Source organism: Colius striatus, chromosome 15 (genome assembly GCF_028858725.1).
Source record: "Colius striatus isolate bColStr4 chromosome 15, bColStr4.1.hap1, whole genome shotgun sequence".
Taxonomy (NCBI): Eukaryota; Metazoa; Chordata; class Aves; order Coliiformes; family Coliidae; genus Colius; species Colius striatus.
In genome coordinates this window covers 10,934,614-10,961,364 of record NC_084773.1, presented here as the reverse complement: position 1 = coordinate 10,961,364, position 26,751 = coordinate 10,934,614, and the positions used below count along the sequence as shown (strand labels likewise).

The following is a 26,751-nucleotide window of genomic DNA, read 5'->3' as shown; positions in this document are numbered from 1 at the left end:
GAGCACCAGGCAGGAGGACAATGCTGGGGGCAGAGGGGAGCACTCTCTCCATTGGGAACCACTGCTCGGGAACACTGGCACTCACCACTTACACCTCTGGATGACAGTTTGCCCTGGCCATGCTCAAAATCCACCTCATTGATGATGCCTTGTGCTCTCTGTCCTTCTCTCCAGCACCCTATGGAGAGGACATGCTCCCTACACGCTGAGCATCTGACCAACTTCTACCAGGACCACTATCAGGTCTGCGCTCCCTGTCCCCTACATCCTACTGTCCCCAGTATCTTCTGTCTAGACACTGCCAAGCTCCAGGTGACACAACACTCAAAAATTCACATGTGCCGTCGGTAAGGGACTTCCCAGTAGAGCTGCAGCAGATGCTTCGAGGACTGAGGATCCTGGCTTCCCAGCCCAATGCACCAACACTCCCAAAATCCACAGGGCAGGGGCACCAGAAGCAGGCACCTGCATCAGCATAGGGCCCCTTGTTTGGGGCTCTCCACAGGCACCAATGCAACCCAAATCCAGATGGTTGACCCACAATGAAGCCATGATCTCTGTGAGGAATGCTAACAACTGACCCAAGTGCCTAGCCCTAACAGCACCAGTCCTCCCACTGGGAAAACACAGCTCTGGTCAGGTCAACGGGAAGGGTCTGACCAGAGAGCACCATCAGGAGCCAAAATCAGCCTGGCTTAGGTAGAGAAAAGCAGGAACTTACCGAGTTGATGCAGCCCAGCTCCTTATTTAAGAGCCAGGGCAGAGAGAGCTTCCCTTCCCCTCGGTAGCACGACTGGATACGCTCCTTGATCTTATCCTTGATCTTCTTCAACGTGAAGAGACAGAGCACAGACTCCTTGGGAGGCTTAACCCTGTTTTTCTGGCCCTGGGAGAAAATGGTGAAGAGGATATCCTCCCGCTCCGAGATGCCCAGGTACTTGGCCAAAGCCTTGCCAGGCTTGGTCAGGTAGGCGTCCTGGATCAGGCGGTACTCGATGCCGTCCTGCACACAGCCGATGGGGAACTCCACGTAGGAGTAGAACTTGGGGTCGTCCACACAAAGGCGGACGATCTTGGAGGTGAAAAACTGCTCCCCGGTGGAGTCGGGCGAGGTGAGCTGGGTGTCCAGCTGGAGGGTCAGGTAGTAAACAAACTGCTCACTGCTGAAGCTGTAGATGTAGTAGATATCGAAGGTGGGGAACTTGGAAAGCGTATCCGAGGGGATCTTGAGCTGGGAGGAGACAAACTCGTCCTGGTAGACAAAGCCAAACATCTCTGCGTTCTCCTCGTTGGCCATCAGCTTGCGGCTGGAGAGGGTGGGGAAGTACTCTGACTTCCCATCGATGGGTGTCCCAATGAAGAGCTTGTTCTGCCCGTTCAGCACCTCGATGATCACCCCAGACATGGTGCCTGACTCGTTGACACTGGAGAGGTAGTGCTCCTTACGGTGGTGGGGCTCACCCAACTTAAAGAGGTCATCCAGCCGCAGGAACTGGCAAATACCCTGGGAGGCACTGCCACAGGCGATCAGCCGGTTCCCCGAGTAGTCCACCAGCAGCAGTTTGTTGACGTTGTTGGTGGTGACCAGCCCGTGGGGGCAGGACTGAACGCTGGGAGGAGGGTAACACTTCTCATTGTCCTCCACGGGCCCTGTCACGTGGGTCCGCAGGAGTGTGAGGTTATTGGAGAGCTTGTAGATCCGATTGACAGCCCCCACGTAGACCTCCCCAGTTTTGTTGTGGACCACCAAGTGTGTCAAGCTCCAGTCTGTCACTGGGAAAGTCCTAAAGGGAGACTTGGGGCTGCCTTCCGCCCGCGGTAGCCAGGTGCTCCCCAAGAGCAACAAGGTCCAAACGTTGATGGACAAGTGGTGCTTGAGCCAAAAGAGCCACATTGCAGCAGCCTCACATCCAGCCAAGGCCATGCCCAAACCCAGACAACAAAATAAATAGAAACAAACCCAAACTAAAGGGATGAGGGAAGGAGGAGTAGCTAACAGGACACAGTCTCCTCTGCTTCCGCTGCACTCAGCATTTAGGGCATCATGGGCGCAGCCAGTCCGGTCAGCCCTAGAGGGAGAAAGACAAGAAGTGGTTAGGAGGCTTTCCTGCATGGTGTCAAGCCCATCCCATCATCCTGCTGCTTCACACTTTTCTAGCAGGCAGCCTAAGAAAACCTTCCCCCAGCACCTCCTGTCCCAGTGCAGGGACCGAGGAAGCCTGCAAGATGCTAAGGACAACCCTGTCCAGTCACACATTGTGGTGCACAGCATGAGCCAACCAAGGAGCTGCCATGAGCTTTGTCTCACCATCCCAGCCACAACCTCGAGCCAGCTGAGGGGCAGCCCTCTGCCCTGCCCCTCACACAAGCCCCCACGGGAGGAGTAGCAGCTGTCTGAGCGTGACTGCAGCCCAGACCAGAGTGGCACGTCCCTGCAGACAGCAGCCTGCCGACACGCTCCAGCACATCTACTGCATACAAACGCCTCAGCAGGGCGTAACTGGCCCTGACCTGCTTTTAAGACCACCACCAGCACCGAAGTGTTAGCCAGAGGCGGCTGCTAACAAGCCTTGAGAGGACAATCCTGGCCTGCTGCTCCTGTCCCGTTCCACTGTGGCACCAGGAGTGGATGTAGAAACAGTTTGCAGGAGGCACAGCCCAAGCCCCTACACAGAGAGGATCTTGAAAGCACCTTTTAAAGGAGCTGGGAGAGATGAGAGCCCTGGCATGCTGCCTGCCATCCCTGCCACCTGCCTGACTGACAAATCCCAGGAGGGCCATGGGCAGAAGGAGTTGGTGAGGGGGAGCAAATGGGCATGGCAAGGAGAAGCACATCCTTCTGGCATTTATATACATTAAGAAATGCAGGGCCAGGCATCAGCTGACTTGAGAGGCTCCGGAAGGACAAGGCGGCACATACAGGGAGGATGAAGAGGTCTGCACACTGCTGTGCCGTGGCTGGGGCTTGCCAGTGTGGAGCAACAGAACAGCAGGGAGCCAGCCAAAAGCCCCATGCCAGTGTGGCCTTTGCATCCCCAGCACTGAGGAAGAGATGGCTGCAGGCAGCTCCTCAGTTACGCTCCAGCACAAGCTCCTCTGGGCTAACATGGGGTTGCGCAAACCTGCCTGCCAGCACACAGCCTGTCCTACCAACACCATCACAACCCATCCACCCAGGGTGGGACCTTTGATCCCAAGGTCCACAGCCGAAACAGGAGCTCAGCATTCAGCTCCCCACCCCAACAGAAGCAGATAAGGTGCTTCAAAGGCAAGCAGAGGAGGAGGAGAGTCTCTTTCTCTCCTTATCGCCCATCTCTGACTCAGCCCAGGATAACCTGGGGCAGGATCTCCACCAGGGAGTGGCACTGGTAGGAAATGTGGCCCAGGGTGACTGCAGGGCTCTGACTGCATCCCAGATCTGGCAGGGTGTCATCAGATGACAACCAACAGCAGGGCTCTGTGGGGCTAAATGAAGCTCAGCAACCTGCCCTTAGCAGACTTTGAGGGGCTGCATCATCAGCAGGACAGTGGCTGGGACATACAGGTACCCCAACATCCTGCATAGCAACCTTCAACTCAAAACCAGCCAGGGAGAGATCTGAGGGAAGGGAGAGACTTTTCCCCCTCTTCTCTCACTCCCAATAAACATGAAACCTCCTCTTCCCTCCCAGAGCAAGCCCAGCACCAGCCATCCCTGCAGCCCTGCCAACTCCACCGAGCTCCCAGTGCTTTGGGCAAAGCTTCTGCATCACTTCCAAACCCTCTCTGCACATCTGTCATCTCATCAGCTTTCCCCACTCTGTGCACTCACCACTCTGCTCCCTGCTGCCCCTCAATACAACCACCTCCAAGACAATAGCCTCAAGGGAGGTTTGGGCAACACTGAGGCTAAACCTAGGTGCCACAAAGCTCCATGGGTGTGGAGACAACCAATTCCTACCACCTTTTTCCAGCATTGGGAGCCTCCTAGCAAAGAACACAGAACCACATCACTGCTGGGGTGAGCATGCTCCCAAGGAACAGACATGCTGTCCAGCACCTTCATTTTTACCAGCTTGTTGGTGAAAGCAGAACTATGAGCACCCCAGATTGGAGCTTATTAGCCCAAAACCACAGCAAGGCATGGGACCAGGCTGAGGTATCAACACAAACCCACGGGCTGTGTTGGCTTAGCCCAGACAGCCGCCAGCCCGGCAGCAGCAGGCAGTGTGGTTTCCTGCTGGGTTTGCAAGAGGGAGGTTTCCCACCCCAAGAAAGTACCACAGCTCTCACCACACTGCCACAAACTGGGACTGAGCCCCGCAGGAACAGTACAGCCATTCACCACTGGCACGAACGCATAGTACTAGTTACATGGTGCAGGGAGGAGGAGGAGCAGGGAAGGGGGTGGAGGTGAAACTGGGAGCTGGGTGCAGTGTGGGGATGGCAGTCAGAGCATCACCCAGCCCCGATGGACGAGCAGCACAGGGGAGTCACTTTCTCAGTGTGTTTCTGTGATTCATTGCTTCTATTTCAGGAAGCAGGAGAGCTGGAGGTCAGGCTGCTGCCACGAAGCAAGGCTAGAAAGCCCAAAAGGAGATTCCCAAATTAACATAAGAAACTTCTATTTGGGAGCTGGAACAAGAGGGAAGTGAGGCAGAGCTTGGATGAGCTGAGATGACACTCTGCAGAGCTCCTCTGAGACTTCTGCTCCTAAATATACTTTAGCAGCAACATCTCAGCCTAGTGACCAACACCAGTGGGGTTTTGTCCAGTCCTGCTTAAAACCATCAACAGGAATTATTAGAAAAAGCAGCAGGAATGGTTAGTTTGTCTGCTTTCTTCAGGATTACATGATCCAGGTATCTGAGACTCAGATCAAATCAAAGCAGGGTTCGAGCCCACGGTGGTGGAGCAGCAGGACGCCCTGCACCAGAGCATGGGTGCCTGCACAGCCCCAGCTCCCTGCCCACGGGAGCAGACGGAGAGGAGCGGTGCAGGGGGCCAAAGGGCATTTCCCTCCTGTCACACAGCCTCCAGTCACAATGGAGAGGTCACAGCAGGGCTAACAGCAGGGCAGCTCCTCCAGCAGCATGCACCTTAAACCACGAGGCACCCAAAGCCCACGGTGGTATCTTGCACCAGAGAGGACTCAGACCTGGACCACCACGTGGGTGCCAACAGGAACCAAGACCAGCACTGCTCGAAGTCCAAAAACATGGAAAGCCCTGAACAGACACACTCGAGCCAAGCCCAGCCCTGAAACAGGCTGCAATAAAATAATACACCCCAGCCTAGACACACAAGTGACAACTGGGAGAGCGGGAGCAACGCCACAGCAAGTTCCACAGCCTGCGCAGCAAGTGATGCAGCACAGAGCATCCTGCAGCACGCAGCATCCCCACACAGGACAGTCTCACCTCACAACGGGGCTGCACCAACACAGCAGCACAGGCTTGTGTTTGGTTTTCCATGCACACACAGACATGTGTAATCGTAACACACCAAGCCCACCCCAGCCCCTTTCATCCCACGCCAGAGAGGACGTTTGCTCACTGTTTCATCTCAAAAGCAGCCATGCTCAGACAGCCGCAGCGTGACCTGGATGAGGCTGCCCGCCTCGCCACGGCCAACGCTCACGCACCCTGGCTTCAAAAGAGCCTTTCATCAAAAAGCCATTGACATGCCCCACAAATGCCTGCGTCCCACTTGCTCGCTGCTGCAGAGGTGGCAAGGGGCCGCAGCACTCATCCCCCGAGGCTGTGAGCTTCCTAGTCCTGCAGCACAGCCACAAACCTGGGTTTGGGATGGGAGACCACGCTTCGGGGAAATAATCATCACTTTTGATAGCACAAAGCAGGAGTACTGGGATGGAAAAACTAACCTTAAAAGGCAAAGACTGAAGACGGCATTAAGGACCAGCTCTCCATTCGTGTGGGCAGCAAGTGCAGAGCACTGAGGGATGCCGAGTCAGCACAGGCGGCCAGGCTACAAAGCAGCAGCCTGGGCAGAAGCAGACGAAGCCAGGGTTTAAAACACGTCAATGAGCAGAGAGGTACACATCTGCCACCCACAGACTCACTTGCTGTCCCTACTCCTCCATCACCAAGACTCCAATGGGCTGACATCACCCTGGTGCTGCCCACCACCACATGACACCCCGGGAGGAGCCCTGCATGTGGGTCCCAGGAGGGTCTGCACCCCTAGGGTTAAGGAAAGCATCATTTATCTTAGAGAGATGCTGCTCTCAAGCACATGGATGAGGCTGCAAGCTGCCCGAAGCGCTTTACAGCCTTGCACTCTGCAATGGAGGCTGGAAGAGCAAAGCAATGAGATTGAAAACTCCCATAAAAGCGACCCCCGAAAGGGGAAATGGCATCTAATGGGTCTTTACCTGCAGTCTCTCCAAGTCACTTGCTGCTCTCAGCAACAGGAAACGGTCTGAGAAGGGACCAGCTCCATTTTCAAAAGCACGAGCTGCCAGTAATTAGCAAAGGGGAGAGAGGGGAGATTATCTGGGGGAGAGAAAAGCCCGCAGGCCACAGGAGAGTCAGCCTCACCATATAGACGGTGTATTTTTAGGTCCGTGTGCCTGGGAAAGGCTGGTGGTGGTACTGAGTTAGAGCTGCACGACATCGTGTGCAACAAGGCTAAACTTTAACTCCTTCCTTCACCACACACAGTCATTTAAAAACTATTTGGCTGGGGTCTCTCCCTAGCAAGAGAGTTAAATCATTACAAATCTTATCCCTGGCTCAAACCACACCCTGATGAAATCAATGGCAAGCTCTGAAGCTGCCCTGCACCAATCTCACTATCACCTGCATCAGGAATATCTTCAGCATCTGAAGTTTCCCCCCCAGGCTTCTGCCATCCCCCTTGGGCAGTGGCTGAGGACCCATCCTGCCCAGCCTCCGCAACGCACATGGGCACAGCAGCTTCCACTCCCACCCAGCAAGTATCTGGGCAAGGAATCCAACCTCTTCTGTCTTGAGAAACATGACAAGAAGCAGCTACTGCCTAGGGGCTTGAAGAAGCAGCTTGACCCTCAACAAAAAGGGACATAAAAGAACAAGTGGTGAAGAAATTAAACAGTGTTTCTGAGGCGTGCAATTCCCTTTCTCTGGCCCTCTGCAAGAAGCCGCATCGTGCCAAGAACAGCTCCAGAGCCACCACGTGCTCTCGCCATCAAGAGACTACATGTTGCGCTGCAGAGAGCGTCAACGCCAGTGGCTTCCTGCCCTCAACACCCTTAAGGCTTCAAACCTCAGATTGATATTAATTTTACCACCTCAACCAGGACCAGTTATCATTTTTGTCCCCAGCTTTGGAGCAACGAAACTCAGATCAAAGTCTTCTGAAGGCCACGTTCCACCTTGGCTTTGGTCTATGTCCTCCAGACCCTGGTTCTCACATGCCACTGGTCCATTGCCCCAGGCAAACATCTCAAAAACAGCCCTGCTGGCAGAGGTCACCCTGGTCCAGCTGGACCTGCAGAGACTCAGAAGACCATCCACAAGGCAGGTCTTCCAACAGCCAGCAGAGAAGTCCAACAAGAGGTCCTTCAGCCACCAGTACCTTTATCTTTTGCCTGATCTCACCTCCTGTGGCATAACACAACACTCCTCACCCCTGAACCTGCTGCTCCACATCCGTCACCAGTCCAAGGTAGCCACAAACACAAGCCCATGTCCTGACCCTTCCCAGATCAATGCACCTCTTCCATCCTGGCTCTCCCCTCTCCAACACCTCCACACCTCCCAACCACCTCTGCAAGGCCGGTGGGAGAGCTGCGCTTCTCCCAAACCTCAGAGGGAGTCCACGGAGCTCCCAGTTTGGTACAAAGCACTGCCACAGGAGGATTCCTGGACGCCGGACCTGCTCTGCTCCCAGCAAAGGGAAGTCGCTCTGGGACTGGCTTAATCCCAGCCGAGCTGAAATTCCCGTGCTTCCGCCCAGCCCCGCGCTGACTCCGGCACTCGTGCTGTCACATGGCAGGCTGAGCACAACTGCTGCCAGAGTTCAGTCCAATTAAAACACATCACAAAACTTCTACAAAGGTTTCCCCAGCTAAACCCAAAGTCGTGTCTGCTTCTCCTTCCCTCTCTGTCATCCTAGCCGTGCTGCCCTGAGCACTGTGGGTGGAATCGCCTCAGGTCCCGTCTCAACTTCCCCTGCAGAAGACCCAGCTCAGCACAGCTCCACGTTTTGTTTGCCCAAGGTGCAGCTGACCCAGGAGCAGTGAGACAGTCAGAGAGCTGGCAGGGGCATGCTTGGCAGCAGGACAGGCAGAGAGGGAAAGGGACAGAGCCCAAAAGCCTCCCCACAGCAACATCACTGCAAGGGAAACTGCTCCGAGAGATTAAAGGGGATTTCATTTGTAGTATAACAGGGGCAGGGCATCCAATAAAAACAGGCAGGCACCACGCACACTCTGTTCTCCTGCTGCCAGCACAGCCCCCTGTCCCAGCACACCTCCACCCTGCAGCGAGGGCATCCTGTCCAGTCAACCTGGGAAAAGTAAACTCCAAAACGTGGGTGCACCACTGCCCAAGAGGTGCTGGCTGGAGAGAGAGCAGAGCTAGGCTGCTTCTCTCCCTGCCGATCCCAGCTGCAGCCCCAATCCACACGGGATACAGGTATGCTGCCACAGCCCAACACTGTGCACGAGGGGCTGAGACCCCAAGAGGCATCAGCATAATGGATCTGCTCATTCGCTGCCACACCAAGGTAGCAGCAGCTGCCTGTAATGAGAGGGCTGGCCAAGCACCTCTGCCAAAAACCCACTTTCTGCTAATGAAGGTGGCTGGATGGCAGCCCCAGCGAGCACCAGCACCCCACAGAGAGCCAGGGATCCCTGCAAGGCAGCTCTGGCCAGCAAAAAGACATGCTGCTGGCAGCCCCAGTGCCCGCTGACGTGTGCCCCTGGCACAGGCACAGCCCTCCCAGCTCTCACCCACGCAGGCACAGGGCCGTGCCGAGCAGTCCTGTCCCGCGCGTGCCGGTGAGCCCACGGGCACTGCCGCCGCGCCGACGGTAAGGAATAATAACGGGTGCCAGTGGAGGCCGGGGCTGCCGGCGGCGTCACGGGCTCAGCCTTGGCTCTCCTTCGGAAGCAGCGCTGCTTTCCTGCCTTCCTCCTCCCCCATTTCTTCCCGATGACATCAGCCTGAAAAACAGGTTCTTGACTTCAGAAGGGCTCATCGGGGCCGATTCTGGTCCCACTGGAGAGGGGAGAGCCCTCCATGACTCCGGAAAGGATGTAGCCATGCAGGAGCCAGACCCCGAGATAAGCAGCAGCAGGCTGGCGGCAGGCAGGGACCCTGCCAGCATGCCAGCACTTCTAGGAACAAAAACCACCGAGGAGGAGATGGGGGTGGAGGGAGTGCAACGCTGCGGCACTGGAGAACACATTTCAAATGTTTTAGAGAGGCCTCTGCAGTTGTAAGCTTGAGCTCAGGCTCATACTCTGGCCCTGTCACTGCTCAGGTAACAGGGCAGCCCAACCCATCCAGCACAAAAATCAAAACCCAGGGCCAGGTCGTACCCCCCTCCAGCTCCCATGGGCTCACAGCAAGTCCTCAGGCTGGCCAAAATGACAAGTCAGGACTTTAACACCACCCAGCAAAGCCTTCTGAAGGCCACAGGGCTGGACTTGGACCGGCTGGGAACGTGACCCTGCGAAACATCCTGCCCACTGGCCAAGCTCGAGGATTATTTTTAAACTCCTAAAATATTTTTGGGTTTTCCTCTTCCCCTGTTGAAACTAACAGTCCGCACAGGAAGAGCGAAGCAGCCGCCCGTACACAAAGCACGGCCGCATGCACAAAGCAAACAACTTATTGCCATTAGAACTCCCTGAGATGTTATCAGCAGCTCTGACAAGGTTGGCATTTGCAGGAGGAAATGTGAGGCTTTGTGGGGGTAGTGTCGGCTGTGTCCGGGGACCGATCCCCTACGATAGCAGAGGATCAGTCCCCGGACACAGCCGACACTACCCCGGAGGTTCTCAGATCATCCCACCCAGCTTCCTGATGATGGTGAGAAGCCAGCTCTGCTCCTAACCCCTCACATGCTGGACCAGAGCTCTGCTTCACCAAACTCTCAAGAAAACGTGAAACATTCAACATTTATCAGTTCAAAACACCCGTGCAATTAGCAAGATCTTTTTTTTAAACTCCCTCCAGTATAATTATATACATTTTAATGCAATTACCACCCCTGTATTTTGTACATTAAACAGTAGGCAACCGAAGGAAGAGAGAGGCTTTATTTTTCTTGGCTTGGCTTTTCTGAAAATAATGGTATGTTGCAAAACAGCTCCGTCAGAAGGGTTTATCTTCACCAGAGAAATAGGGGGAGCAGATGGAAACGGGAAGAGGAAAGGGGGGAGAAATCTCCTGAAAGGAAAAGCAGGGATTGCAGTGACCCTCCATGCTGCGCTCACCCTCCGGTCCCTACACGTACCTACACCTGGAAATCGTCCCCGATACCAGGGGCAGGACTCAGCCTCAGCCTCCGTCCTCCACCGCCGACAGAAAGGAAAACCAAATCAAGCAAATGGTCATCAGTTACTCAACCCCCCTCAAGCCGGGGTCATTAGTCGGATTAAAGCTCCTGAGCTCTGGCCGGCAGCACGGATAGCAAAGTGCAGCTAAACTGTCCAAATTGGATTACGACTGCTCCTGGGTCTCTGTGCCAAGTTGGCCGGCAGATTGCGGGATGCTTGAGATGGGGAGGCGGGCACCGAGCCCCGGGGGCTGAACCACAGGCTGCTGGGGAGGAGAAGAGACGGAGAGGAGACAGTCCCCACACCACGAGTCCACAAGCCATGCAGCCTGTCCCCAGCACCCCTGCCATGCTCTCACCTCAGGCACTTTCTCCGGCCAAATCCCTCACAAGCTCAGCTCAAGGAGCAAAGAGGATATCACACCATGGCTCACACCGGGCCTTGGACTGACCCCAGCAATAACGAATCTCCTCTGCAGTTCAAACAGCTCACAAAAGTCTCAGCCCCCGAGTACAGACCAGCATATGGCAGCCCACAGGATAGGGGTGGATTTGGCTCCCATCATGCCAAGGCACCCTACACCATAGGGACAGGGAGATCACCCAAAATAATCCCCTGTGCACCAATCAAAGAGACTTCAGAGGAGAAAGACACAGAAGTGTTTGTGGAGTGCAAGTCCGACAGTCCGGACGGGGAGTTTTTCTCCAGACTCAAACATCTCAGCACACCAGCAACAAGGAAAAGGTTTGCCAAGCCTTAGCTAAAGGGAAAATAAACTTTTACATGTTTTTAATTCAGGGTTTTAAGCGGTGGCTTCCACCCGGAACAACGGCTGGAGGCAGCCATGGGCATAGGATGCTCAGGAAAGCGAAGCAAACAAGGCTAGAGAACATGCTGAGTGCATGGCAGATGAGCTGTGTCTGGCCCGTGCCTCACGTGGAAACCGTCAACACTTATTTATCGGCTCCTGCACGATACACAAGACATTTGCTCAAACTTGGCTTCCAGGCAGAGCTGAAGGACCAGGCTGGGGTATCTACACAGCTTCCATGATGCATCCTGACCAGGACTAAAGGACATGGCTGAGGCTGAAGGTCAGAGACTGTGTCAGAGCACACATGTTCCCCCCACATACTCTCAAAACTGTAGCAGGATGTCCCCCATAGCACTGCCCAGAACACATCATGGGCTACAGCCAGAGAAACAGCTGGTTATCTTGAGCCTGAGGCCAAACCAGCCACACCAATGCTGGACGATGTCAAATGATCACTCCTCCCCATCTCACACGGAGCCACAGTACCCAGCACCTTGCTGGGAAAAGGGGCACCAGCCCAAACCCAGGAAGGATACGGGATCCTGGACCCTGCTGAACGAAGCTCCCCATCCCTCGTGCTTCCCAGTCCTTGGTCCTTCCTCCACACATGCACACCACCGAGTTGTTCACTGGTGCTCAGGAGCTCTCTGCCCACCACTTTCTTCCATTTAGCACACAAGTATCTAATGACACAATCTGGAGAAGACATCGAGGGATCACAGAAAGCAGCAACCCAAGGCCTCCATGCATATATCCCCCCAGTCCAGGTCAATGCAAAATGTGAGTTCGCAGGCAGCAAGGACAGCATACAGGCATCGGGGTGGCCCCTGCACAGAGGGATGGCAGCACCTCCTCTGCCCTGTCTCTTCCACACTCTACCTTCTTTTGTGTTTTTGGTACCCCTAAGACAACAGCTGATCCCTCACTGCAGACACAAACAGCCACAGCACTGAAAACCCTATACAGAAAGGTGGTGACAACAAAGCCCAGGGGGACTGAGCAGAAGCTCGATGCTGCAGACGGCTCCTCTCCGTTTGCAGGGAGTCAGAGGCAGCAGCACCAGGGCCTCCCGCTCGGCAATCCCCAGCTCAGGACCGAGTCCTGCTCTCACCAGCGGTCAGTGCTACAGCCAGGAGCAAGGCAGGCAGCAACAAAGGCCCTGACCTGTGCTCAGTCTACAGAATAACCACGTACAAGTTTCCTTCGTTAAGTCCAATCCCGGGGCCGGATCCTTCTCTTTGTTCAACGGATGTCAAACACAGCAAACCCACCAAAATAAATTGCCTGGCGTGACACTTACAGGCAGGGATCGGGGCAGGGGCGGCCCCGCAGCCGCTGGGATGGAGGAGGGGAGGCAGCCCTGCCAGCACGCAGCAGCGCCGCTTTTATTACCCTCTTCCATTTCAGCTGCGCAGAGCGCCGGCGGAACAGCGTTCACCCGGAGCCGCCGGCACGGCCCTCGGCCTCGTCTCTGCCGGAGTTCCGAGGAGTTTGTTTATCTCTTGCAGGGCACTCTGCCTCGCTCAGGAAAGGAGCTTTGTGTTACGGAGAGGCACAAGGGCTCTTCTCCACGGCTCCGTGCACAGCGCCAGCGTGCATGAAGGCGAATGCCTCTGCTCTGCTCCAAACCCCATGCATCTATTAGAAAATAAATAAGAGGGGAAAACTTTCACCAGAGACACTATCGCTGCGCCAACAAAACCAACGCCACCAAAACTTTAACCTTCAGGGTACCAGTTGTGGAAAGCCCAGTCACCCAGCAGAGCAGCAGGCAGCCAGTCTCCGGCACTGCCTCTTCGCAGCCCCCCGGGAAACAGCGCATCCAGGCTCACCCCTCACGGAGGAGCGACCCCGGCAGCCAAAGCCACAGGCAGAGGGGAGCCTCGGGTCACAAGCACAATCGGGTATTTCAAATCCAAACTTCCTTACCAGCCTTTCTCACCGCCCCGTGCCGCCTCACCGCTGCCAGCGCCGGCATCCACCAGCACCAGCAGCCCGCACCGCGGCCAGCAGGCAGAAACAAAAACCTGCCCTCCTCTCCGCCACTTAAGAAATTATCCGTGCATCCTCCCAGAGGCTCCTGCCCCGCTGCTTTTCCTTGGCTTCTCCACCTTTCCACCCCGTTAGGTCACTAGAGTCTTGAGAGTCAGACATCGAGTCACTCATTTTACCCACTGAGTATATACAAAAGACCCCGAGATTGTTCAGGAAGCAATTAGCCGCTGTTCAGAGGAAAATGGTGTTTTCAAATGGATAACCTTTGATGTAGTCAATAGCCTCGGCTCCTCTCTTTTTTTTTTCTCCTTTTTCTTTTTTTTTTCCTTGCAGACACACACAAAAGAAATTTTTAAAAAAATTTAAAAGGAAAAAAAGAGACGAAAGAAATCCAGCACAAGGCTGGTAATTCCCCCTGACACAGCCCTCGCTCAGCAAAAAGGGATTTTCTCACAAGCCAAAGGAAAAGCAGCTTCGGAAAAGCAGCTCATCCACCCAACTTTTCTCCCCTCCACGTCCCAGAGCCTACGAAAAGGATCATGAATATTCATCCCCCAGTTAGCAGGTTCGGCTTTTGTTTTGTCCTCCCCAAAGCAGAAGGAAGGGGGGAGCTAACAAGTGAGGTTAATGCCTGTCTCTTCTCTCCCATCCATCTCCTCTTTAACCAGTGACCTTCATGTTAAGCCCTGTTTACACGCCAGCCCCCCTTCCCCTGGCTCCCCCCACCCCGGCGCTCAGCCAGGGGCAGAAGGAAGAATTTCTCCACAAGGAGGACAAGGGAGAAGAAGGGATTTCAGGATTTATTTCAGCATGCCACAGAGATTTTTGCAAATCCCTCCCCACTCGCACGCCGGAGCTGCCGGGTGTGTACGCAGGGCAGAAACTGGAAAGAGAGAGGGGGTTAAGGCACACCAAAACGGGCAGGCAGCTTTATTTGTCACCTTCCCCGTTAATATGGGAGGCGGCAGGCGCGCACCGGCACGCGGCCCCGCGCACAGGTATCGCAGCCTCCCACGCCTCGGCCGCGGAGGTGCCCAGGCGCCGCGCTGCAAAACTACACCACGGCCACAATAGTAACGATTACACCGAGGGCGACGGCAGCCACCCCACAGGGCACCCTGCCTCGCCGGGCAAACCCACCCACCCCGGTATCGCGGGCATCCCCACAGCATCCCCACGGCATCCCCCCGCCGGCTCGCCGGGGAAAGAAAGGGAAGCACCAGGGGAACGGCAGCTCTGCGGGTTTCAGGGCGAGCCCAGCCCGGATGCCACGTACCGCGCCCCGGTGGGATGCGGGGACGTGAAGCAGCGGGGACATGAGGGTGGCAGCGGGGACGCGAGCGTGGATAAGAGGCGGCACAATGCGGGGATGGCAGCGAGGATGCGGGGCAGCGTGGCTGCAGGGATGACAAGAGGATATGAGCGAGGATAAAAGGCAGCACAATGCGGGGATGGCAGCGAAGGACGCGGGGACCCGAGGCGACGAGCCCGAGAAAGGCTGCGCCCCGCTCATGTCTCCAGCGGTGCCGGTCTCGGGTGGGCAGCGGGGTGGGGGACTCCCCGCGGTGCGGCAGCGGGGAAGCAAGACCCCGCCAAGCCTGGGAGCGGGCGGGATGCAGCAGGGAGGAAGGCGGCCAGCCCTGCCGCCGCGTCGGGCAGGGAGGCAGCCCCGGCCCCGGCCCCCCCGCGGGACCGCCCGCCCCGGCCCGAGCAGCTCCGAGCGGGGAGGCGGCGGCACCCCCCTGCTCCAGCCCGCACTTGCCCGGTCCCCGGCACCCCCGCTACGAAGCCCACCTGGGGCGTGGGGCGGATAAAGAAAGGGAAGGCTGAGTCCCTGGTGGGTTTCTGTCCCTCCGCGGGAGGCGGCTCCCGCGGCCGCGCTGCCGGAGCCGCGGGGCGCAATGCGGGATGACCCAGGCGGCAGCAGCGCGGCGCCGGCCCGGCCCAGCCCGGCCCCGCGGCCCCTCCGCACCCCCCCGACGGACCGCCGCTGCCTAGACCGGACCGGCCGCCGCTTCGCCGCCGCCTCCGTGTATTTCTGGGGGCCGAGAAAATCAAATCCGTGTATTTTAACAAACCGACCCGAAGGGGTGCCTAAAGGCACGCGCCGCGCCCGCGGAGGAAAGTTGCGCCCCGGTTACTCACGGCTCCGGTCCCCGCTCGTCTCCGCCGTGCCAGCCATAATTGCATTCCACACCGAGCCGCCCGCCGGGCCACCGCCTCCTCCTCCGGCGCCGCCGCCTCGTCCTCCTGCCGCTCCGCGCACGACCCTCCCCGCCGCCGCCGCCCGGGGCTCCGCGCCCGCCTCGCTCGCGCCGCCGCCGCTGCCCCGCATGAATGGGACGGCGGCGCGGGGCCCCGACGGAACGCCGCCCGCCGCCGCGCGCGCCCCCGCCGCGCGCACGCGCACGCCCGCTCGGGCCCGCGGCTGCGGGGGGGAGGCGGCGCCGCGAGCCGCCTCCAGGGGGCGCCCAAGGGAGGGGGCGGGAGGGGGCGGGGAGGCTCCGCCCCTTTCTCCGCCTCTCCGCCTGGTCTTAAAAGGGCGATGCCGGGCGGGGGGGGGGGGATCTAAAAGCGGCCATGACGTGGTGGGGACCGAGCGCTCCCACGGAGCGTGACCGCGCTGTGGGGCAACCGACACCCACCGGAGGGAGAAGCAGGCTGGAAGGTCTTCTTGGAGTTCCCCTCTGCAGCCCCTGGCAGAACAGCAGTCTCCAGGAGTGTCCATTCAGCATCTTCCCACTGGCACTGCATCCACACCACCTAAACCAAAATCCCAAAGAGGAGGAAAAAAAAGCAAAACTCATTTAAAAAAATAACTAGGGAGCTGAGGCGATTGTTTATCGTTTTCCACTTTTGTCACCTTCATTCTCCCACCTTTCCTGTCTCTTTCTTTCCATGCCAGCCATAGCCTCCCTTCTGGAGGGCAGCAATGCCCTCCCGCCTGCCCCCAGCACAGCACACCCCCATGCAAGCGCTCCTGCCTGATGCTCTGCGCCCTACAGAGACTCTCCATCGTCTCTCAGTTGGGAAAGAACTTTTGTGAAGAACCAAATACAAACAAAATAATACTTCCACTGATCTCATGAGTGACCTTTGTGATGGGGATGTCAGGGAGCAGGAGATGGAACCGGTCATTGCTTACTGAGGCCTCACCATGCACTGCAGCACAGGGGCCATGGAGGTCACCTCTCCATGGGCAATCATTGCAGGGTCACTTGTTCACCCAGGTTTTCATGGGTGCAACTAGCCAGGTCTGTATCCCAAGTAAATCTCTGCGCTGGGATACACTTTATCCTTTAGACAAGGATGTGCTGTTGGACTCCTCCGTGATGTTCTGTGTGTGCTTATCTTCCATGCAGATGTCCTGGCAGGTCTGTGTGCCTCTGCGTGGGCCAAAGTACAAGCATGTACACCGCTCCTTGCCCTGGCCATGGAGACCAGGAAGCCTCCTTCTGCAAGAGCAGTACACTATGTCCTTTGAGAGAAGAGAAGGAAGGAGAGCTGGGGGTGACTGGTGACCCTCCAGCCCCAGAATAGAGAAGGAAAGGAGTTCTCAGAGGCTCCTGCAAGAGTAGGAAGGAGGATGGAGAGGAAAATAGATGACTGAGCTGGATTAGTCTGTCCTTCCAGCCCCCGGCACCTTTGGCATCTCAGTGCTCACACCTTGCTCAAAGCCCACCTGAGAGCAAAGACAACATCCCTGCAATTTGCACAACAGGCCCCTTCCGACACAAAGAGCTTTCTCCTCATTTATCCCCAGGTGCTGTCACCAGCATCCTTCTCCTGGAGGCCAGGAGCAGCTAGGAAGGAGCACATTCCCTGGGGATGCCATTCCCACATTTTGGTTGTGCATGGGTGCACATAGGGCCCAGATTTAAAAGCTTTCAAGACAGAGGAGAGCAGAAATGAGCAAGCTCTGCCAGCAGGGAAGTGGCCAGAGTTCGGATCGCTTCCCCCAGACTGAAAGAAACACTTCTCTTCAGTATTTCTTTTTTTTCCTTCCTCCAAGAGGCTAAATTTAGTGAATTTCTTTCACATTAAAAACTTGTCAGGTATTCACATCCAAAGAGGCTGCTGCTCGGGTCTCCCAGGGGAGTTACTGAGACAGTGAAACCTCTTAAACGTACAAAGAAGGGAGAAATATTCAGGCAATGTCTCACCACCGCTTTTAAATCCTCTCTCTCCCAGGACTCATGCACAGGCACCTTGGTCCCAGGACTGCAGAGGGAAAAGGAGAAGGATGAATTCTCCCTCCCCAGGGCAGGAGGGAGCGGTGCAGCAGCATTCACCCCTGGGCCAGAGCTGCTGCTCCCATGTCCCTGCACTCAGCATCTTGCAGAAAGATGGATTGTCAGCATCCATCCAGCAATGAGGGAAATGAAGGTGGTGGTGCTGAGAAAGAACTGTCACAGAGGCTCCAGCCCTGAGGGAGGGGGATAAAAAGAGACAGCAAGAAAACCCAAGCGACCTCTGTGTCAGGAGCCCAGCGCAGGGTCAAGGAGGGCCCTGGGTTTGTGCCCCAGGAGCTGGCGCAGCTGGGCCAGCACCGTGCCCGGCGGGCACTGGGACACGCTTGTCACTCATGTGGCTTCTCCCCAGATCTGGGCACTCCACCCCTGCAGAGAGACCCTTGTTATCTCAGGCAGCTTGGCCTTTTATCCTGCCTCCCATGGGGCTTTAATTGCTCTGTTCTTTCCCCAACCTCCTTGTACATCCTCACCCCCCTTCCCCCCAACAAACCCCGTGGGCTGACAGCCTTGCGGTGCCCCGAGGACAGCCAGCTTGAGTGGCACCTCAAAGGCTCTCCGAAGCTGCAGGCTCCACAGGGTGCTGGGAGGAAGGGCTGCAGGCAGGAGATGGCTCCGATGGCAGCTGGACCCAAGGCCCAGCGGTGGGGGGTTCACTGGGCTCCTTCTCATTACGCTCAAAGCTGACTCAGCACTTCTTACCCACAACTTTGACCAAAATTACATCAAGAGACAATCTGTTCCCAGTGTGTCTGGTACGTTTTCCCTATGTAACCGAAGAGACCGAGGGGCATTTTGTTCTCTAAAAGCAGCCTGACAACTACTTTGTGAAAACAAGAACCTAACTGGGAGGGGATGAGGTCACTGGACAGAGCCCAAGGAGATGGGGAGGCTCTTCTGTGCTGGGTTAACCCAGCCTGAGTGGTGAGGGGCTAAAAATAATCAGCTACAGTCACGATTTTTCAACTGATTGCTATTTTTGACAGGTAGACATTTCTGTTAAAAGGCAGCACTGGGTAGGTTCAGGTCCTCAGGCATCCACCACCATCACCCACGGACCATCACTAGCTGAGCTTTCTCCAACCAAGGTTTAACCCCCCCTGCACTGAACAGCAATGCATAGGGATGAAGTAAATCCAGCCTCAGCACAGAGGACTTTTGGTCTGTGTAATGGGGCTGGTGCAGAGACCAACCTGCAACCCACCTGTGGTCTGTGAGGACCTTCATACCCAAACTCTGCAGCTCAGCTCTGCCCAGCTAGTCCCAGGGCATCCTCCCAAAGGCCAGTGGCTCCAGGAGGGGATCAACTCTGACCAGATGTCTGCAACAGGGTTTTTGTTTTACTCTTCCCATCCTCACAGACACCTTTGCTAACCAAGACCCAAGAAGAGGAAGGCTGGGCAGACTGGCTGGGGAGGCAGCGCTGGGTCCAACCAGAGGGTTTGTCAAAGTTTTCCAGGAGGCATCAGCTGCTCTTTAAGCTTCTTGACAGCCAGGATAACAAACTGTGTCTGCAGAGCTCTGGGGATCCAGGGTGAAATTAAAATGGGTAATGAATAGAGCTGTTTTTCAGGGGACTGCAGCTGCAGAGGCAAGCGGGGCAAAAGGCTTTGGAGAGATATGGGCAAGGGATGCGTGGTGGCACCAGTGTGGTCACCAGGGCAGCGTGTGTTCCTCATCTCCCAGCTCTGCCCGATGAAGTACAACACTGCTGCTTTCCAGGCATCTTTTATCCTGTGCCTGCTGCTACAACAGGAGGTCCAGGCATCAGAGCCAGCACGTGGGACCCTGGGTAGGACACAGAGCCACAGTGGGAGAGGATGGGCAGCCAGTGGGATCCCTCACTCTGCTCTTCTCAAAGCTGATCCCCAGCTCCCAAAAGACTTGCCTATGCTGATGACTGTGTAGCCACCAGCTGACAAGCCACGCATGCACCAGGCCTTCCCCGATGGGCAGGGAGGTCCTGCAGAGATCCCCTCTGGCCATATATGCTCTGGCTGAGCTCCTTCATCCCTCGCCCTGTGACTCACAACGGTGCTTAATTAGCAGGAAGCCTGATGCAGACACCTGTCAACTCCTCCGAGACAACCAGCATTTCATGTTAGCTGCCCCAGGGCTGTTCGGCAGGAACAGCTCACTCTCCATATTGATGTTCCTTCATCTCAGACTATTTTCCAAGCCGTCAAGCTGCCATCTCAACCCTCCCAGGCCCGGCAGTGCTGCGAAAGCAGCCTCGTGTCCATCAGCTCCTGCACTCCAATCCCACCTTTGCAGACACTCAGGAGCACTCAAACTGCTTTGTGCTCCCTGCCAGCAGCCCCAGGGCTCCTCACTGAGGACACCAGGCAGCTCTCAATGAGCCGAACCGCAGCATCCCTGCACAGCATGTCCCAGACACCGACTACAAGACGACGTAACCTTGAAGGGAGGGAGGAAAGAAACCCAGTTCCTGACTCCCCAGCTCCACTGAGAGTCTCTGAGATGTGGACCTCCCAGCAGCCTGGATGTGGCATCCACGGTGAGAGCCGGCAGAGCTGTATGGCTTTGGTTTGTTGCCATCACAGTGTGTGTAGGCAGTGTGCTGTGGCCATCACACTGGGTCCTGTGGCACGTTACCTGGGGTGGGCTGAGGTTCATGGCCAGTCTTCCAGAGACAGGAAAAGGCGAGACAGATTGACCTGAAGGGGTCTCCTGTTAACTGTAAAACGTTTTAACTCTGAAGCCTAATGGTTGAGAGCTGAACAGCAAGCTGAGGTCAGTGCTCACTGCACTGGTTAGCTTCTCACCAGCTGGAGCCAGGCAGAGCATCCCTCCTGGGGAAATTCCATGTCCTTCAGAGTGTCCCTCCACCTCCCTCCACCATAGCCCCCCATACTGCTGCTTACTGTCCCCTGCCCCGTACCCTCCCTCACCAGTGGCAGCTGAGAACCTCTTCCATGGAGCAGATTTGCCTCCTCCTTCACCTTCATCTTCTTCCCAAAGGCTTTCTGATATTCCAGTAGTGCCAAGAGGAGAGATGCTGTACTCAGCGTATGAGGGACAAAGGGTGTCAGTGGTCTAAGAGCATCCCCTTTCGATTTCACACATGGCTAGAAGAGAGATAATGACACAATTAAGACCCAACAATTCATCAGACAGACCATACCCCAGGCCACAGTTGTCCCTACTTCTAAGTCCCAGGCTCCATCCCCTGGCTGGCTGTTTCCACCCCAGCTGCAGTCAGTAGAAAGATCCACACCAAATCCTTCTGTCTCTCAAAAATTCACCTCTGTCACATGGAACAAGTGGGTGGCCACGAGACGCCAGGGAGTCCCTTCCCTTTCTCCAGTGCCCATGTAAAATTAAAATGGACAAGGAAGAAGCTGCTGTAAATAATGCATTTGTGGTGCACTACACAGCTTCGGGAGCAGATAGTCATTGTCTAGTCTTATTTAAAGAAACCCAGCCCTGCCTGCATCATTAAAAATGCATCCTGGTTTCAGCTTCATCCCTTATACCCTCACCACCATGAAGCAGGTGGCTCGGTGGCTGTTTTCATGCCTTCCCACTCTCAGCTGGTGCCAGGCAGCCCCATGCTGGTGGGAGTGAGGCCTCCGGGTCACATGAAAAATTCACGCACTTGGCATCAGGCATTTTCCATCCCTCTGCTCCTGCTCCTCCCTCACACCTGGGCCTGAGGACCCAACTCTCTGCTGCTGCCTCCCAGACCCCAGCAGCATCCTTCAAGCTAAAAACAGATGCTAATGAGAATGGCTAAGCCCCAGTCTGGCCACAGCATCAATCCTACCACTTTCCCACCCTACTGCCTTCTCCCCAACTCCCTCTGGTTGGTCTTAATTCTCTCAGACCCTGCATTTCTTCCCTACCCTCAGCTCCTGGCTGTCCATGACTGGTGGGAGCCCAACCCACAGGGATACTGCTTCCCTAAGCATCCTCCTGCCTCATCAAGGGACAGCAGCAAGGAGCTGGGCTCCTTAGGACCCGTAGGTTGCTGCAAAGTGTTTGCTCTTCATTTTCATCCCAGGGAAGCAGCACTCGAGGCTGGTGTCTTACATAGCTCCTGGAAGGTATTGGAGGGAACTTCATTTGCTCTTGGTGCTCTGGGAACCGTGTTGGGGTTAAGGAGGAGAGGCCAGATCCAAGGCTGGGAATGAGGAGAGGAAGGTGAAGTCACCCAGTACCTGGTTGAAGTGGCCATTCAACAACCAGGCAGCCCCAAGCCCAAACAGCTCTTGCTGCTTCAAACAATAGAGCTGATGCAACGGCAGCTCGTTAACTATGAAGATCCACCACGTGCAGGCTGAGCTGAGGCAGGGTGGTAGGAGCAGAGGTGCTGAGGAGGGCAGGATGAGCAGCAACGTGCTGAAGGCACATGGCCCTGGCCCATGCAATGCCCAGGAACAGGCAGTGTGGCACTCGGCTGCAGAAGCAGGGCAGCTCCAGCAGCTCCTGAAACAGCGAGGCTGCTAGCCCAGGCACCATTGGCATGCAACAGAGCATAGATGAAGCACCTCCAAACATCCACCAGCCAGCCCTGGCACAGCAGAGGCTCTGCAGGTAGATGGGGGAGGAACCCAGTGGGTTCCCAACACCAACCAGTGCTCTTACCCCTCAGCCAAGCCATGATGGGAGCATGTATCTCCACCCATCCCATCCAGGACAGATGGGTGCCCCAGGGTACTCTCACCCCAACCAAAGGCAGAGCCACCAAACCACATTCAGCCCTCGTCTGTGTGCTGGAGGAAGCACATGGCTGACCACACGCTCACGGGAGACCACAGCAAAGCCCCAGGGTCAGAGGCAGCATTTACAGCCTCTAACATTTATCCCTGCCTGCTCCTCACAGCCTCCTCCTCTCTGGGAAGTGCTGATCTGCCAAGCTACAGGGTGGGATAAGCCAGCAGCATCTCCAGGACACACAGCCACCCAGCCACAGCCCCGTGCCCACCTGGGTGCCTGCATGCATGCTGCACATCTCCCCTCAGAGGAGCTGCTCCGGAGACACCGTGAGCAAACCTGGGAGCTAGCACATGCCTGCGACGTTAGCAATTAAGGAACATTAATTATAATAATAATAATTATCACAAAATAGCGTTTTTATGGCACAATATTATGCTGAAGGATTTACAACATACTGAATCATGAAGTTCGTAATTAACGTTATTTTAGTTTCTAATTTGGTTTAAATTCCATTCCAATAAAAGATATGATAAATACACCTTAAAAAAATGCAGAAACCATTACTTAAGACAATTTCCCTATACAGGGATGTTATACTGCAGCACAGAAATCCCTTGAGGAGCATCACAAACCTCGTCAAGGAAGAAGTATCTGGCCCTGTGGAACACAGAGCTCCCACAAGCCTGGCCCTGGGGCAGCAGGGTGTTTGCAGCCTGCAACACTTCCATTGCCCTTTGGCTTTAGCTTCCTGGCCACAAGCCCTCCTGAGATGGTGTTGGAAGTCGCAGTGCTTCTTCTGCTGGTGGCACAGGAAGAACCAGAGAGGCTGGTATCCACAGGGCAGCTCTCCAGGTAGAGTTCATTCTGCCGCTGGAGGCTTCTTGGCATCACCACTACCTGTGTTAACACTGCCTGGATGGAGCAGGGATGTTTCACCTCAGCTCTGACTTCAGGCCATGCACCTGTACCTGCGGAGAGGAGAGAGAACAAAGAGAAAAATCAAATACCAGTCCTCCCAGCCTAGAGATGTCTCTTTTTTTCCTCTCTCAGCTGTTTTTTTTCCATGTGAAAAGAAGAAAACCCAAAACGACCTGCAGCTGTTTTGGTGGAAGTTCACTACCTCAGTGAGAAGAGAATAAAGAAAAAAGACAGGGAAATTCTTTAGACATAGTCAAAAGTCTATGTCTTGGAAGAGGTGTTACCATTGTAAAAGGATGTTTCAGTTCCGTTTTGTGAATAAACTCCATAACACTAGCAAAGCCAAAATCGGAACAGCAAGGTTTGACACTTCCCCCAGGAGCCCACTCAGAGCACCCCATCCCTGCTGCACAGGAATTTTAAGTGACAACTCTATTTCCCTACTGTGGAGCAAAATATATTTTGGAATCTCGGGTCCTCCCTCCCTCCAAACAAGTACAGCCTCCACTTTGCTGGACCAGCACCGTGACCTGCTGTACTGGCACTTGGCAGCTGGGCTCATGCTGCTCCCACCAGCTGGTTCAGCAATACCTCCCTGTGCCAGGAGACACAGGGAGACCTTTGTTGAATCCAGCCACCACTTTGCCTGGGAGCTGATCCCCACTCTCACTGCTAACATCAAATGGCACAAGAGGAGGGAAAGTAAAAGGAGAAGTTGATGGGCTTGAGAAGTCATTTGCCTTCCAAACCCTAAATGCTGATGCCATGGCCCACACAAAAAAACACCATGGGGTATGAAGAGCTGAAGGTCTATCACATCACCAGTCTCTTCTCTCCAATAATGAATGATAGGACAAGAAGAAACGGCCTCAAGTTGCATCAAGGAGGTTTAGGTTGGAGATGAGGAAGAACTGTCTCACTGAGAGATGCTGGCAGCAAATCACACCGAGGAGCAGCCGCAGGGCAAGGCTGGCAGCGCTTCCTCCCCCAGCTTACCCTCAGCTCTGCCCAAGGCAGGCAGCGTGGCTGACTGCCTCTGTGCCCAGCCCACAGCTCCACTCTTACAGGAGCCCACCTGGGGCTCAACTCCTTCCTACTTAACCTCAGTGCATTCTGCTGCCCTGTGAGACCTCCCGAGCATCCTTAGGAAGGGTTTCGTGATATGAAGAAGCAGCCTGCAAGTTCCTGCTCTCTATTCACGCTCCTCTGGCACATCCCTGCTGCCTGAAGGGAGAGCTGGGAGCTGGAAAAACAAAAGCAAATACAAACACTCCAGCCTATTCATAAAAAAAGTTTACAAAACGATGAGTGAAAGACAGCTAATGATGCATCGTATGGTTAGTGCCAGGGAGAACGCTCAAATTAAAGTCCTCAAATATGAGAAGAATCAACACTTAATAAGACAGTTAATGTATGTTATTTAAATGTCACTTCATTATTAAAAGTGTATATTTTTTGAGGTTTAATAACCATGTAATTGAGGCATCTTTTCTATAGTTAAACCTTGGCAAATATGTTTTTCATAATTAGCTGGTATTTATTTAACATGCAATAACCATCCCATTAAATTTAATGACTTCAATTAATAGGTACAGAGGGGCCTTTTTTAATGTCAATATGTATTCTTAAAGACAGATCCCAGTGCAGTGCCATGAGGAAGCTCAGCTACCTGGGGGTGGTCGGGGAGGGCAGGGGCCTGAGCTGAGCCACGGGGCCTTGCTGGCATCCCGCTGCATGACTGGGGAGCCCTGGGAGCCCATCACCTGGCAGGGAGTGCTGTGTGCCCCAGACAGGGCCTAGGGGGCATGAAGAGGGAGATACCAGCAGGCACTCCGTGAGGAAACCAGCCCATCCATGCCAGGCACCTTCTCACCCCGCCAGCCCTGCTGCTGGGTACAAGGAGAGAGGCCAAAGAGCAAACTTTGCCAGGCTGGTGATGCAGGAGAGGCTCAGCCCAATGTGGCCATGGTGCCCAAATTAGTGAACAACTCAGGGTAAATTAATTCCTTCAACAAACCATCCACTACAGAGTTATTATCGAGCTCCTAATAAAGCACAGCACAATGCTGTGCATGGCAGGCTTGAGGCTATAAAACCCCACACTGTTAGGAAGGAAACCTCCATCACAGAGGTCTGCATCCCCTCCACTGCCCCAGCACTTCCCTGGCCCTGGGATAGGGCTTTTCTGGCACTTCCCAAAACCTCTGCAACCCTTAGGAATTCTTGCTGCTCCCCCAGCCCTGGCAGGACCCCTCACACACCTCTTCCACATCCTTTGGGCTCCTGATCTCCTCTTGGACCTCACCCAGGGGAGTTGGTTCATCTTTAGTGCAGACATCCAGCTGTAATAGAGCCTGTATTCCTGGAAATACCCAGCACACAGCCCTGGGGCTTTCCTTCCACCCCCAAATTCTCTCTGTCCTTTCTAGTCCTTTCCACTGCAGCATGACAGGGACTGCAAAGCAGCCAGCATCTCATCAGCTTAGTGTTGCCTTCCCCAACTAAAAATCTCTGAGACCAGTTCCCGGGGGTGGCTGAAACACACCAAGGATGGAGCATGTACCTGCAGGTGTTTCCCATGGCACGGGGTGAGGTGCCAGCAGCACCATCACCCTCTGCTGGGCAGGACAACGGCTGCCTGTGCTCGCCTGCCCCACACGCAGCGAGGCAGCCACACTTAGCAGCTATCAGTGAGTCGATTGTGGCATCGGTAATTAAGAGACTCCATCGCTTGCTCGGAGGAGGCCATCAGGAGCTGGCTGCAGCCATCTGCTCCCTTTGCCCTGGGACTCTAGTGCCCACAGGGGTGCGAGGACTCCCACCAGGCTGCCCTGTGCCTGGTCAGGATGCGGCGAGGAGCCGAGGGGGTTATTCAGTGCCTCGGCCCGGGCGCCCATGCCCGGCGGCAGCGCTGCCAGCCTGTGAACAGCCGCCCGCACCGGCGTGCCCGTGAGCCGCCCGCAGAGCTGCCGCCATCGGTGCCCGAGGGCGGCGGCGCGGGGCCCCGCGTGGTGATTAATCCTCGTTAGCAGCCCGATGGGGCGAGGGGCCGGCCGGGCACTGCTTCTGCAGCAGGGCTCGCTCTTTCAGCCCCGCTGCCACACTGACAGCTGCACCCCTCCTTCTCCGCTGTCGTCCTCTCTGTACAGCTCCCCCTTCTCATACACGTCCCCCTGCTCTCTCTCACCCCTCTTTCCTCCTGCCTTTCTCCATCCTTTCTTCCCACCTCTCCCGCCAGTGTCCCGCTCCACAGATGCTCCTGCAGCGCTGCTCCCTACTCACCCCACACAGCTCCCGGCGGCTGCCCCACGGCCCTGGCCACGGGGCAGCCCCTGGGACTCGGGCATCCTGTGCCACAGCCTCAGCCACACACCTCCTGACCTTCTAAGAGAGAAAGTAACAAATATAAGCTGTGGCAAACCGCAGGGCCACCTCCAGAGCTGCACTGCTGCACCCCTGCCCCTGGGGACACGATGCTCACTGGGCAGGGGCAGAGCACAGCCCGAGCAGCCCAGCAATGCTGCCCAGAGACGTGTCATCCCCAGCGTGACATCCCTGCAGTGAGCAAATGCCGCTTCTCGCACAGCAGATGGCAAATCCCACAG

At 55.7% G+C, this 26,751-nt stretch overlaps 1 protein-coding gene across 1 annotated transcript in view; it reads right to left on the bottom strand.

Moving 5' to 3' along the window:
• The window catches only part of PLXNA1 (plexin A1), a 119,410-nt gene extending 103,777 nt beyond the window's left edge, over positions 1-15,633 (bottom strand). The window contains exons 1-2 of the mRNA XM_062008746.1: positions 15,444-15,633; positions 722-2,069 (exon numbers count right to left, since the gene is read on the bottom strand). Coding sequence (XP_061864730.1) covers positions 722-1,924 — 1,203 coding nt within the window. The 5' untranslated portion in view covers positions 1,925-2,069; positions 15,444-15,633. The remainder of the gene's footprint in view (positions 1-721; positions 2,070-15,443) is intronic.
• Positions 15,634-26,751: the final 11,118 nt, after the last annotated feature.